At 45.8% G+C, this 14,847-nt stretch overlaps 1 protein-coding gene across 3 annotated transcripts in view; it reads right to left on the bottom strand.

Annotated features, from left to right (window-relative positions):
- CARD8 (caspase recruitment domain family member 8) overlaps positions 1 to 7,697 on the bottom strand; it is a 39,233-nt gene extending 31,536 nt beyond the window's left edge. For all 3 annotated transcript variants that reach the window (XR_013233434.1, XM_077348568.1, XM_077348570.1), the window contains exon 1: positions 7,520 to 7,697. Coding sequence is in view for 2 of the 3 variants with exons in the window: in XM_077348568.1 (XP_077204683.1) it covers positions 7,520 to 7,557 (38 nt within the window). In the remaining variant the exon portion in view is untranslated. The remainder of the gene's footprint in view (positions 1 to 7,519) is intronic.
- Between the last annotated feature and the right edge of the window lie 7,150 nt (positions 7,698 to 14,847).

Here is a 14,847-nt window from a genome sequence, read left to right as displayed (position 1 = left end):
CCCAGTTCAATCCCCAGCATCTCCAGTTGATCATGTAATAGGTGATGTGAAAGACCTCTGATTGAGACCCTGGAGAGCTGCTGCCAGCCTGAAAAGGCAATACTGAGTATGATGGACCAATGATCTGATTCAGTATAAGGCATCTTCAAGTGTTCCCTTGGAAAGGGAAAATGCCATCAAGTCATAGCTGACATGACTACTTCATAGGGTTTTCAAAACATGAGACATTTCAGAGGTGGTTTGCCACAGCCTGCCTCTGAATCGCCTCCCTGGATTTCCCACCCAAATACTAACCGGAGCTGACCTCGCTTAGCTTCCAAGACCTGATGAGATCAGGCTACCTGGCCCATCTAAGAAGGCTCAAAATGAAGCTTTGTGCTGTTCCTGATAAACAGGAAACCGGCATGCATCTGCCCCCATTAAGACTTTATTTGAGAATATAATCTACAGTCACATACCATTCTTACAATTCTTGAGGGGGTCAGTTAGGAGGGCAAGTCAGAGGAGGACCTTGACCTCTAGTGGGGTACAATGCAACCACAGAGTCCACTCTCCACAGCATCCATTTTCTCCAAGGGAACAGTTTCCTGTCATCTCAAGATGAGTTGTAATTCCAGGGGACTCCCAGGCGTAACCTGGAGGCTGGTAGAGCCAGTTTGGTGTAGTGGTTAGGAGTGCGGACTTCTAATCTGGCATGCCGGGTTCGATTCTGCACTCCCCCACATGCAACCGGCTGGGTGACCTTGGGCTCGCCACGGCACTGATGAAACTGTTCTGACCGGGCAGTGATATCAGGGCTCTCTCAGCCTCACCCACCCCACAGGGTGTCTGTTGTGGGGAGATGAATGGGAAGGCGACTGTAAGCCGCTTTGAGCCTCCTTCGGGTAGGGAAAAGCGGCATATAAGAACCAACTCTTCTTCTTCTTCTTCTTCTTCTTCTTCTTCTTCTTCTTCTTCTTCTTCTTCTTCTTCTTCTTCTGGTATGCCTGCAAATAAAGCCCTGGAAAGGCTAGTTTTTTAGGGACAGGTAAAATGTTGAGTATATGTTACTTTAGCCCTGATCTGGATAGCCCATTTAGCCTGATCTTGTCAGATCTCAGAGGCCAAACAGCATCAACCCTGGATAATAATTATTTATTTATTACATTTATAGTCCACCTCCCTCCTTGGGGGACTCAAGGCAGATTATATAAAAGCACATAAAATCCCCAAACTTTAAAACCACCCACCTACAGGCAGCAGAAAAATAAGGGGCATCAACCAGCCCCTCTGAAACATCCACAAAGGGTTCAATAGATGATGCAGTGGAAAAATGGGGGGGGGGGAGGAACACTCTTAAACCACCCAGCCTCGACCAAAGACCTAGGCCAATTCTGCACACATAAGATAATGCACTTTCAATGTGCTTTGGTAGTTGGATTTTCCTGAACAGGAATGTGCTTTGGTAGTTGGATTTTCCTGTGTGGAACAGGAAAATCGACTTCTAAAGTGCATTGAAAGTGCATTATCTAGTGTGTGCAGGCTAGGCCCTGGTGGAAGAGCTCTGTTTTACAGGCCCTGCGGAACTCTGACAGCACCGTCATATCTCTCAACTCTTCTACCAGGTCGGGGCCAAGACCAAAAAGGTGTACCTTTCTAGGGCCAGGGACCACTAACAGATTGGTACCCACAGAGCACAAGGCCCTGCAGGGGGTATAAGCAGTTAAGTGGTCCCTCAGATAGGCAGAGCTGAAGATGCGTATGGCCTTAAGTCAAAACCAAGACCTTGAAATTGATCCAGGCCATAACTGGTAACCAGTGTAGTTGCCCCAGTACAGGCTGGATAACTCCAGACCAGCTGTCCTTAACGGTGCATAAAGATGTTAAATAACACAGGGGAGAGTGTCGCACCCTGTGGGACCCCACAAGGGAGTCTATACCAGCGCAACAAGGTCTTCCCTACTGCCAGTTTTGGGGAATGGAGCAAAGCCATTGAAGGGCTGTTCCTTGGATCCCAACTCCGACAAGGCAGTAGGCCAATAACTAGTGGTTGACCATGTCAAACACGGCCAACAGATCAAGCAATACAAGTATGGCCGATCCGCCCCAATCCAGCTGGCACCGGAGATCATCCACCAAGGCGACCAACACCATCTCCACCAGGACAGAATATCAGGATCATGATGCACAGGAAGGCAGGGGTGAACCCACTTGTAAATCTCCTGCCTTAAAAATCCTGTGACAGGTTGTGGGAGACCGGAGGAGCAGCTAGCAAGGAGCCTCACTTCCTGAAATGCAGGAGGCAGATGTTGCAACCGAGTTGTGAGTGGCAAAGGGAACCTCTCAGAATCACAGAATCACAGAATCATAGAGTTGGAAGGGGCCATACAGGCCATCTAGTCCAACCCCCTGCTCAACGCAGGATCAGCCCAAAGCAGGATCTCCCCCTCTTCATTAATGGAGTGTAGGGAAAGAGGAGAGCATTTTTTCATCCTCTTATTTTATGCCTTGTGTTTAGAAGTGCTGTAACTTTATCTCACATGATGTGCTAGTGGGCTTGTTTATCTACAAATCTTAAAGTGTAAACATAAACTTTGAGTTTTTGGGATAAAAAAGTGACTGGTGCTCTGGACCAATTCATTTCCCCTGCTTGGGTAATGTTAGCATACTGGGAAGGCCCAGAGGAAGAAAACATGGCAATGCCAGGTGGCACCCAAAGATTCAGTGTTTTAACCTCCAAACACTAGGAGCCTAGCTGAGGGGGTCTCACTGTCCCTTATTGTGACTTATTCTAGTCACTGACTTATTCAAGTCACTGCGAGGTGAAAGTGACAAGAATGAAAATATAGGCCTCGCCCAGGGAAGGGAGTGGAAACCTGGAACACTGGCTTGGTATTAGCACAGCAGGCAGCTGTTCCATCACAGGGGTTATCATAAGTTGGCTGCAAACCAACAACACATTGTTTTACGGTTGGCTGTTTTGCAGATTGCTTAGACAAAATGCCTTATTTATGCAAAATGTTTATTTATTTAAAACATTTATATACCTTTCCTTACAAGAAGAGCACCAAAATCCTCTCTCAGCCATTCTACTCACTGTTGACAAAAGTCACTTTCCCCTAGATTCTATACTGCGCAAAAAAATGCATTTGTCAACTTGATGGCGAAGATTAAACATTAACAGAGTCCGTTAAAGTCGTCTAGTCAGAATTAGCATCTCCTTTTATTGCCATCTGAAAACTATTGCCTAGGGCAATGCGGAATTGGTGTTAGACAATGATACAATTCATCTCTCAGAATGATGTAACAAAAGGTTCCCTTTGCAGTCATAGACTACTGGTCCCATAGAAAACACGTAATCAAAATTTCTAGATTTAACAGAGCTTTACTTATGTCCTTTTACTTTTAAAATTAATGAAAAAATAAATTGCAATTTAAGAAGAGGCTGGAGAAAAGACATTCTTCCAACACCTCCTTAAAAACATGGTATAATGGAATGTTTACTACTGAATGCATTTCAACTTAATGGCCTCTGTATATCACATTTTCTGAAACTATGTTATTCTCCAGATTCTTATGTGGTAAATTAATCATACAAAATTATAACCCTTAGATAAATGTCTTCGGAGACATACTTTTTGGGTAACTGGGAAGTCTTACACACACTTCACTTTTCCTTTTCTTCCAGTTAATTCTTTGTGGGACTACTCTCATAAGAAAACCACTGAGTGAGACACAGCATGAGTTTACATTGTCAGTATTATCCTATTTAGCTGCATCTATGCTTCCACCTTGCACTTTCCATGTGCTTTGGCAGCTGGATTTTCCTGTGCAGAACAGGAAAATCTACTTCTAAAGTGCATTGAAAGTGCATTACCTATTGTGTGCAGAATGGGCTGGATTTCCTGGACGTACACAAGTTCCTTAGATACAAAAGCACAGAGCTCTTTCCTAATAGCTACTGAATCTGCACAATTCCACCCAAACTAAACTTATAACAAATTGGATATAGTGTGCCAACAGGGTCTGGGGTAGGAGTGGGGGAAGCAAATGACATAATAAATAAAATGAAGTCCTATTATTGTGAAGTAGCTTATTCATTATTCATTCCCAAGAACTTTAAGAGAACATAGGAATGGATACAAAGACACAGACTCATGGGGGGGGGGGAGCTTCAACAGAATCAAAAGAATTGCAAGACGAACATCCACGTTAATCAAACAAAGGTCGGTGCTTTTTGAATGAGGCACAGAATTTTCACGTTAAAAAACCAGGCAATAATAATATGTCATAAAGATCGGCAGGAAATCATGTAAAGAACTGTAAGCATGAATAGTAGAATGCACAAACATAAATTTAAAATGTTCAACACTTGTGAATCAGAGGCAAGACTTGTTGAAAGAGATATAAACCAAGAGAAAGGTCATAACTCTCTTTAATTCTTTCTTGAGATCTCCGCACTCATATAATCAGGGCTGAATGGATATGGGTCTTGTGCAAAACACAAACACACCCTAAACTTCCGTTTTTCTGTCTTCTCTGGGGCCTGTTCTGCTTGCGATTTGTTATTATTGTTTAAGTTTTCTAAACTTGCCAGCATGTTGTAGGGGGCAGAGTGTCAGGACTTTGGGCCAGTCACACAGTCTCAGCCTAACCTACCTTGTGAGGTTGTTGTGAGGATAAAACAGAGGAGAGGAGAATGATGTAAGCCACTTTGGGTCCTCATTGGGGAGAAAGGCAGGATAAAAATAAATAATGATCTGGGAGACCCAGGTTCAAACCCTTGTTATGCCATGGAACCTGGCTGGGTGACCTTGGGCCAGTCATGCTTTAGAAGAAGAGTTGGTTCTTATATGCTGCTTTTTCTCTACCCGAAGGAGTCTCAAAGTGGCTTACAATCGCCTTCCCTTTCCTCTCCCCACAACAGACACCCTGTGAGGTAGGTGAGGCTGAGAGAGCCTTGATTTTACTGCTCAGTCAGAACAGCTTTATCAGTGCTGTGACTAGTCCAAGTTCACCCAACTGGATGCATGTGGAGGAGGAGCGGGGAATCAAACCTGGCTCACCAGATTAGAAGTCTGCACTCCTAACCTCTACACCAAACTGGCTTTATCAGCCTAACCTACCTCACAAGGCTCTTGGAAGGATAAAGTGAAGGAGGGTCCACTTTGGGTCCTCGTGGTAGGACTTATAAATAAACTTATAAATAAACTTAGAAATAAGTTATAAAACATGAAGCAACCTTATACTGAAACCAGACCACTTGCCTCTGTATTTCAGTAATGTTTTCTCTGAGTATCGGTGGCTTCAGTCTTGGATCATCATCTGGTATCAATCTATTTCCCATTTCCCTGACTTGTCATATTGAAAGCCTCCTGCCTCTCACAAGAAGCCCCACCCCACACACACACACCCAAGAATCTCCTAGTTCTTGTTTCCGCTGCTTACTTAACTGTGACAGAAAGTGAAACTTTGCACCAAGAGGTGGTGTCTTTCTAGGTAGACCTCTGTTTGTTATGAAGGGCCCTAGGGCAGGGGTAGTCAACCTGTGGTCCTCCAGATGTGCATGGACTACAATTCCTATGAGCCCCTGCCAGCAAATGCTAGCAGGGGCTCATGGGAATTGTAGTCCATGGACATCTGGAGGACCACAGGTTGATTACCCCTGCCCTAGAGGACAGCTCATTATTTTATTTTGGTTTTGGAAATGCGGTGGAGACATTTTAGCAAAGAGATGACTGCTACTGATGATGCATTTCCCTAAAGTTTAGGTGCTGAGTTTAAGCTGCAGACCGACTTCTCCGAAGGAAGACATTGTTGCATACTGATACATCAATAAGGAAGACTGGTTGTCACCTCGGTATGCATGTAATACATTTCAGATATCTAAAATGCTTTCTGTACACTACCATAGAAGGCCCTGCACTAGCGTTAAAAGCTGGCCAGGTGGGATAACCGATGCCAAGAGAACATCCTAAAGTCTGTGAGCGTTTGAATTTACAGCTCACACGAGAGCTGTAACTAATTTTGCCCTGAAGGCAAGAATATTAAATTGCACACCACCCCTATACTTCTATAGTTGTTCTATGCTTTTCCCTTGTCTTTGCGCACCTGAGGGCAGCGCCTCATTTGCTTTGGCCTTGCTACAGCGATGGCTCACGCTCCTTACAGAGTGGGCAGGTACACAGCCACATTCTGCACAATCCCAACCACATTCTGCATGATCGCACCATTTCTGGGGTTTCTCAAAGCCTGGAGAATGTTTCAGGGGTTTCTCAATGGTAAAAAAGTTGAGAAAGGGTGCAATACAGTGTGTGCCACACCAGCTTTCTGCAGAAGACAAACAAAAAAATCAGACAAGTAAAAGATCTTGCCCCATCCAGAATTTAAGGGAGGGGTGTGATGCAGATAAGCAAAAATCCAGTAATTCTCTTAGCTCAGGATTTCTCAACCAGGGTTTAGTAAAATTCTGAGGGTTTTTGATGTCCATGGAAAGGTTTCCTGAATGACTGGGAGTTAATTATTTTTAATAGATTTTAAAAATTTGTTAAACATTTATTGGGTGATATGACCATATTTGGTCATGTTGACCCACCCATCCCTCCCAAAACGTCCATGATGGGCCTGGAGAGGCTGGGAAGAGGAAGTGCTCCATGTGGGCATGTAAACAGTTATGCATCCCGACCATATTCTGCATGATCACACCACTTCTGGGGTTTCTCGAAGCCTGAAGAATGTTTCAGGGGTTTCTTAATGATAAAAAGGTCGAGAAAGGCTGCCTTAGCTACTTCAACTCTGGATGCAAAACAATGTGTATGCATCTTTGCCCTCTTTGTGTGGCTATGTGTGTATGTGTTTTCCCCAAACATCCAAGGATGGGAAAGTTTCACGTGATACCTTTTCTGCCCATTAGAAAACTGCCAAACAAAACAAAACCATGGCCTGAACAAAAGGACCAGGCAAGAGCCCTGAAGGCGGCCCTAAGCAGTTGGTGGCAGGGAGCACCAGCAGCAGAAGGAAAGCTCCCTCTCCGGGGCAGAGAGCTGCAGGTGGCAGCAGAACAGAAATGGGAACCCAGGAGCACCTGACCGACCCGCCACATTGCCTGGGGTCCAGGCGAGGGAAGCAGGAGGGGCCATTTCCCTGCCCGCAGGAATGAAAGAGGTCGTCTCAGCAGCAACCCTTCCTCTCCATCCCCAGCAGCCATCCTTTGTGCGCTCCTGCCCTCCCCCTGGCTCTTCCCGTTCCCGCTTCCTGCAGCCGCCTCAGCGCCCGTGCCGCGCAATGGCGCCTTTTGTTGCTGTCTGCCATCCCCTCATGGGGTCCGCGCGCCGAGGAGGGACCCGCCCGCGCGGCCGCACTTCTTTTCGGTGCTTCTCCTTCGCGGAGGGCGACCCTGCCCAGCCACCCCTCCCACACACAGCCTGGCGCGCCGCAGCACGCTCGGCCGGCCACGCGGAACTCGCCTGGCGCGTTGTTGTCGCCGGAGCGCCTTCCCCAAGCCCGCCGCGCGCCTGCTTTCCCGCGGGCGCCTGCTTACCAGCTGTCCACCTGCTGGCTCTCCAGCCCGCTGGTCATCCTGGCCGGAGGAGGACGAGGCCGGGCGCCTTGCCTCCCACACGCCAGTCGCAAGTTGCAAGCGAGGGCTTAGCGGATGCGTGGCTCTGAGTGGGAACCGCGGAGGGGAGGGGAGAGGAGGGGAGAGGAGGCAACAAGCCCCAGCCCAGCCCAGCGCGTGCAGCGACACAGCTGCAGCCGTCGGCTTGGCAACCGGAGCGCGGGAGACGAGCCTCCAGAAAGCGCTGAGGGCGAAGGAAGCACACCGCTTCCTGCCAGGGCAAGGCAGCCTCCCCGCAAGCCCGGCTCGGACTCTCCCTGCAAGCTCAAACTATTAAACTGAGACGATCCTCCCTTGGTCACATGACGAGAAGGGACAAGTGTCGAGTCCAATAGCCCCTTTGAGAACTTCCCTGGACACTCACTTTGTTGTGCTGCTTCAGACCGACAGGGCTGCCCACTGGAGTCCATCTTCATGGGAAAGACAAGAAGGCCGGGAGGAGTGGAGGGCGAAGAGCCAACTGGAGGGGGAGGGAGTCCATCAAGGAAGCCACGGCCTTTGGTTGGCAAGACCTGAGCATTGCACGGGTCCATCTGAGCACCTGAAAGGCTAGCAACATTTGTGGCGGGGGGGAGGGGGGGGAGACGGGACTTTCAAGAGTCAAGGCTCTCCACAAAATCTCTTCCCTTACCACCAATTGTGTAAGTTTTTAAGCTGCTACTGGACTCTTTCTCTTTTCTACTGGTACAGACAGATGACCCATCTTGATCTGAGCACAGCAAAGCATAACTGGGTTGCATCTTGAAGCTCTGCTGGCATTCACTCAACAGCATCACAGGCGACTTGGCACATTCTGCTGTCTTGGAGATGCTGTGATGAAGTTTTAACATTAAAATCAGAGTCCAGTAGCACCTTTAAGACCAACAAAGTTTTATTCAAGGTGTAGGGGGGAGGGTTTATTGTGCTACTTCAGACCAACACGGCTACTCATTTGAATCTATCCTTATTGAAGTTTTGACATGTTAGGCTTCTGCAGCTGTTGAAGACTGAGGGCATGAGGGCATCCTTCCTGGGAAATGGGATATGATGTTAGTATAGGGCTGGTGTGGAAAAGGTGGAGAGAGAAGATTCAGCTAGATAGGCGCGTTGGTTTGAAGCAACAGTACAAAGTTTGAGGCTAGGGGTACCTTGAATAAAGTTTGGTTCTGGATATAAACTTTCATGTGCACTCACAGTCAGATACACTGTTTCTTTGTAAGGCTGATGGATTACCATTTCTTAAAGTTCAATTAGATGCCTTCCATAAAGAGAGTCAGGTAAGTAGCCCTGTTGGTCTGAAGCAGCAGAACAAAGGTTGGGTAGTCTTTGGAAAGCATTATATCCGAGGAAGTGTGCATACTCACAAAAGCTTATACCTCAAAATAACCTTTGTTGGTGTTAAAGGTGCCACTGGGCTCGGACCTTATTATCATAAAAGCAAGAAATGAATTGGCAGTAGGTTCAGGACTGAAAAAAGGATGCCCCCATTTGCACAATGTGAGATTTGTTTAGTATAGTTATCACTATCATGGAAATGTTTTAGGGGGATATAAGAGCCTCTTGTGGCGCAGAGTGGTAAGGCAGCAGACATGCAGTCTGAAGCTCTGCCCATGAGGCTGGGAGTTCAATCCCAGCATCCGGCTCAAGGTTGACTCAGCCTTCCATCCTTCCGAGGTCGGTAAAATGAGTACCCAGCTTGCTGGGGGGTAAACGGTAATGACTGGGGAAGGCACTGGCAAACCACCCCATATAGAGTCTGCCATGAAAACGCTAGAGGGCGTCACCCCAAGGGTCAGACATGACCCAGTGCTTGCACAGGGGATACCTTTACCTTTATAAAGGGGATTAGACAAGCCCAGGAAAGATCATTTATCAACAGCCATTAGCTCAAGATTGCTACATGGAACAATCCTGCTAATGGACAAAATTGATAATTGCCAGTACTTGTGCACTCTCTGTTGTGGCCCCCATCTAATGGAATTGCCTCTCTTTTGAGGTTAAGAAGGCTCATGCCATCTAGGCTTTCCACAAGCTTTCCACAAAACATCCCACCCTGTTCCTTGTACTTAGCACAGATGTGGAATTTTTCTTGGATCCTCAGCCTCCTGCTTTGTCCCATTAGAACAAGTACAGTCTTGTCCCTTAGGGCAGTGTTGCAAGCCCTGAAAGGTGTTTCTAACTCCATGGTTTGCTTGGAAACAGGTATGCCAAAGACTGAATCCAGAATCAGCCTTTTGTCTACATGATACAGAGTGCCAATTATCAAGATCACCTGAGTTTATAGTAATAGTATATACATATTCAATAGTCAAAGCTATGGTCTTCCCAGCTGCAATGTATGGCTGTGAAAGTTGGACCATAAGGAAGGCCGAGCATCAAAAAATTAAGGCTTTTGAACTTTGGTGCTGGAGAAGACTCTTGCGAGTCCCTTGGACTGCAAGGCGAACAAACTGGTCAGTCCTAGAGGAGATCAGCCCTGACTGCTCCTTAGAAGGCCAGATCCTGAAGATGAAACTCAAATACTTTGGCCACCTCATGAGAAGGAAGGATGCCCTGGAGAAGAGCCTAATGCTGGGAGCGATTGAGGGCAAAAGAAGAAGGGGACAACAGAGAATGAGGTGGCTGGATGGAGTCACAGAAGCAGTCGGTGTGAGCTTAAATGAACTCCGGGGATTGGTAGAGGACAGGATGGCCTGGAGGATCATTGTCCATGGGGTCACGATAGGTCAGACATGACTTCGCAACTAACCACAACAATATATATTCAATAGTATATATATTCAAAAGTTGGCAGCATAGCTGTGCATTCCAGAAATCAAGAATCATAGGAGAGCATTTACCCTTGTGAGGTGTTCTGCCTTACCACCTGCAGCGTTGGAGAGGCAATATAAAAAGATTCTGAAGACTGACCAAATATGCATATGTGGGTCAAGGGAACTGGAGTCTCCTTGACATGTTTTCTTTAGGTGCCCCTTCTATGCGGTAAACCGCAATAAGATGATTGCTCCCCTTTTGCTTCAAATTTCCAGAGTATGAGAGGAAAGAAAAATCAAAATGCTCCTTTTAGGAGAAACCACTGAGGTCTCTAAACAGGTTGCCAGATATTGTGCTACAGCTTACAAGTTATGTTCAACATACACCAGAAACAACTATTGAATATTGGTAAATTAAAACATTCTTAAAGATAAATTTTCAATATCATTGTACATTCTCAATTTTTATGAGGATTTACCGGTTTGTAATATTTTGTAATAATCTTAATGCTATTCAGGTGTTTGTATCTGGCTTGGAGCTATATTATAAATAATACTATATTACTAATAAAGACTAAATACTATTGCTTGAACTTCAGTTATACTATGTAATCCACCCTGGGTCTCAGTGAGGAAGGCTGACTGTATAGAACCAAATAACAATAATTGTAATAATAACAATTCATCTAAAGAAACTGATCTCTTTATTCTGGATATCAGTTTTAATTCTGGGAGAACTCCCCTTGAGGCTGGTAATTCTAGTAGGTGGTCTATAGCTCTGGTGTATTGTTACATATTCCACATGTGGTTCCTAATATAATTAAACTATATTACCTACTTTCTTATGAAGGATGTCTCTGCACTAAGGATAATTCAGATCTTGAATGCACATCTGGAACTGATTAGCTTCCGAGAACCTCCTGCTATCCCTTTGTCATCCCTTTCCTGTTCACACAGCAGATATAGGGAATCATGCGTAGGCTGTGAAGCCACATGGGAGAAGCAGCTACGATGTTGACGGCTGGGATACCATAATATTTTATATGTCTTTGGAGGATATGACTTCCCACATGTCCGTAGTGCCAAAGCACAGGAAACAGGAAGTTTTGAGCTGCTGCACAATATTTTCTTACATTACTTGGTTACTGGAATCTTATAATTTTGGTAGTGTGTGGTCAAATTCCCAGCGTAATCCTAGGCAGAGTAATCACTGCTTTCGAACGGTTGTGATTGTTGTAACTCAACATAGGACTGCCTTGTTGGATGTTCTGAAAACTAAAGTTTTGGTGGGATAAAATGCTGGGGAAACTTTTTAGGGATTGTTCTTTGCTTTGCTATTCAGGACAAGGATCTAATGCTGAAAGTAATCACCCTATAGTCAGCCTGCATCTACAAATGGCAAGAAAGGGCATAAAACAGTGTTCCCCCTCCCCTGCCAAGAGTTAAATGTCCAGAAGAGCCATAACATTTACTGGGGGAAATCTCAGAAAGGACTTGGAAGTGCTTATCTTTTGCTTGAATTGATCCCTTGTTTTTAAACATTTAGGAATGTGTGGGCTTCAATATTGTATAAACAGAATGAAGAAAATGCTTCAAACTTTTCATTCCTTCTGAAACATGATTAATTCATCTTTCTAAAAGCAAATTTGATGGTCTTGTGCCTATCAGAATTAACACAGTTCAGAGAAAAGGCAGTGGTTTCTGCATATTTGGTTATGCTCCCCAAAAGAGTTCGTAAATTAAGAAGAAGAGAAGAAACAGTCCCACATCAACCCCTCAAATGGTCCGATGAGCACTGAGTAAGCACCGGGAGTTGATGGTAGCTTTGAGTGTCATCTAATGCTGACTTTGATCTCATGTTATTTCAGTACACATATTTTTGGAGGGGGGGATTAATTCTACTTTTTAAATTCCAATATGTGTGCCCCAATATGGCACTTCCAGGAAGAAATGTTGCTTGAGGAATTGCCAGAAACTCTATGAAGATACATTCAGGTGGGTAGCCATATTGGTCTGCAGCATCAGAACTAAGTTTGAGTCCAGTGACACCTTTAAGACCAACAAAGTTTTATTCTGGATATAAGCTTTTCATGCAAGAAAAGCCATGGTGACTGAGGGGAACCTCCACATTCAAAGGCACTAATCCTAAGGCCAGGAGACAACATGAGTGGAATGCCTTTATGCCCTGTTTTTGGTCATCCAGGGGAACTGGTTGGCTACTGTGTGAGACACGATGCTGGACCAAATGGACCACTGAACTGATCCAACAGGGCTCTTTTTGTTTTCTTATGACTCTATGGCACTGTACCCCCAGAAGTAGTGCCTTTCTGGATTGTAAGGATTCCAGCCTCCAGGGGGGACCTAGGGATATCCTGGAATTAAAGCTCTGGAAGGTGGACTCTATGATATTGTACCCAACTGTGGTCCCTGTCCTCCCTAGTTCCACCCCTAAATCACCAGGAGTCTTCCAACCATCCCATCCCATCCATGGCTCTCTTCCCAAAGGGAACCAATCCAGTAGGGTTTCTAGGTCCCTGCTGGCCATCAGCAGGGGATGGGGATAAGGTTGCCAGACCCAGGTTGGGAGATTATTAGAAATTTGGAGATGGAGCCTGGGGAGAACATGGACCTCAGTTGCGTAAATACCATAGAGTCCTCCCTCCAAAACAACTATTTTCTCTGGAGGAACTGATATCTGTAGTCTGGAGATAAGCTATAATTCCAGGGGATCACCAGGTTCCCCCCCCCTCCTCCTGATGTGCCTAAATTGCAGGAAGGCACCACTTCTGGAACTTAGGTCACCACTTGGAGGGGCAGGGATGGGCACACACATAGCAGTGCATCCGTCAGACTAAATATGTGTGATGGGGAATGGATTCCTCCTTCCAGCAGGCCCTGTGCACAATAACTTGATTCAATCACATCCCCCTTTCAGTAAATTGTGAAAAAGGAGACAGTGTGAGTCAGGCCATCATGCATATAGGCCGCTATGTAGAATATTAATTGCTCTTGTGACATTGTAAGCCTGACTGAGGAAGGCCTGTTTATTTGCTTGACTGTATGAAGTGGAGTAGAAGCCCAGTGGATGCTAGAACTGTGCCTGTGACATCCTACCTTTTGTCCCCATCGATTCCAGAATCTACCTCTGAAGCGGAAAGAGAGGAAATAATAGTATTTGACCTTCCCACCCATCTTGCTGGATGAATGCTGCAGGAATAAGATAACATCTGCCACAGTGAAATTCTTCTGGGGAAGGAAAAGGGTTTTTTTTTTTTTTTGTCTGAGAGGAAACAAAGTTTTCATCTAGGGGAAATGTGTGTATGCTTGGGAGGGAGGGAGACATGGATGGTTTCTTAATAGGAGAAAATAGTCAACGCTTGCCTTACACAAAGCTTTCTTTCTGAACATTTGTCTACATACACATCCACGAATGTTTACTTTGTGCCAGGCTGTGCTTGGAAACTGCTCTCATGCTCCTATGGCAAAGGAAATTTTTCCCTTCCTTTTCCTGGTCTGATATTTGTACTTGGCTGGCACACATGAAATAACTTCAAGATAATATTTGAATAATTAATATAGTAGGATCCTGTTTCCCCCGTCTGCTTTAGCCTTCAGCAATCTGTTGCTATAAAAGCTTGTGTATGGAAAAGAGTTATAATACACTTAATGAGATTGGGCTGGGCTTTCGTAGTGCTTCATTGCTTTATGCAGTGAGGGTTTTTTCTTTTTCTTTTTAAAAGTGCCAGTATTAGGTTTAGGGATGCCAGTCTTCAGGTGGGACCTGGAGATCCCCTGGAATTATAGGTCGTCTCCAGACCAAAAAGATCATTTCTGATGGAGAAAATGGCTCCATAGCATTATATTCCACTGAGGCCCCTCCCCACCCCTAAGCCCGGCCACTCCTGCCTGCACCTCCAAAGTCTCCAGATCAGGGGTAGTCAAACTGCAGCTCTCCAGATGTCCATGGACTGCAATTCCCATGAGCCCTGCCAGCATTCGCTGGCAGGGGCTCATGGGAATTGTAGTCCATGGACATCTGGAGGGCCACTGTGTGACTACCCCTGCTCCAGATGGTTCCCAACCCAGAGCTGGCAACTCTGACTAGGGCTGACAGGTCTCCCCTGGATGGTGGGGGCGCTACCAGTGATGTGTTGATATTCCCGGCACCATTCTGACATCACCTCCTGTACACATCAGAAGTGATATCAGCGCAGGACCAATGAGGCCTTGGAAATGGGGTTTTAACCTCTAGTAACACTGTGTAGAATTGCAGCTTACATGTCTACATAGGTGAGTGAATGCATGTGGTCTTCAGCAATTTTATTGGCTGATGATATCACTTTCTGTGCGAAACCAACTACATGGCCTGAGCTTTTCACTTTCTCCTTGTAAGCCCCCCACACACACACACACACACCACCCCCTGCTGGTTGGCAGGAGGGCTTTGGCAGCCCTAGCAGCCCTAGTGCTCATAAGGTATCAGTCTGCAAACCAAGGCTGAGCTTCTCAAGTGGATAT

Source organism: Paroedura picta, chromosome 8 (genome assembly GCF_049243985.1).
Source record: "Paroedura picta isolate Pp20150507F chromosome 8, Ppicta_v3.0, whole genome shotgun sequence".
Lineage (NCBI taxonomy): Eukaryota > Metazoa > Chordata > Lepidosauria > Squamata > Gekkonidae > Paroedura > Paroedura picta.
The sequence above is the reverse complement of the archived record's forward strand: the minus strand, read 5'-3'. Positions and strand labels throughout refer to the sequence as shown.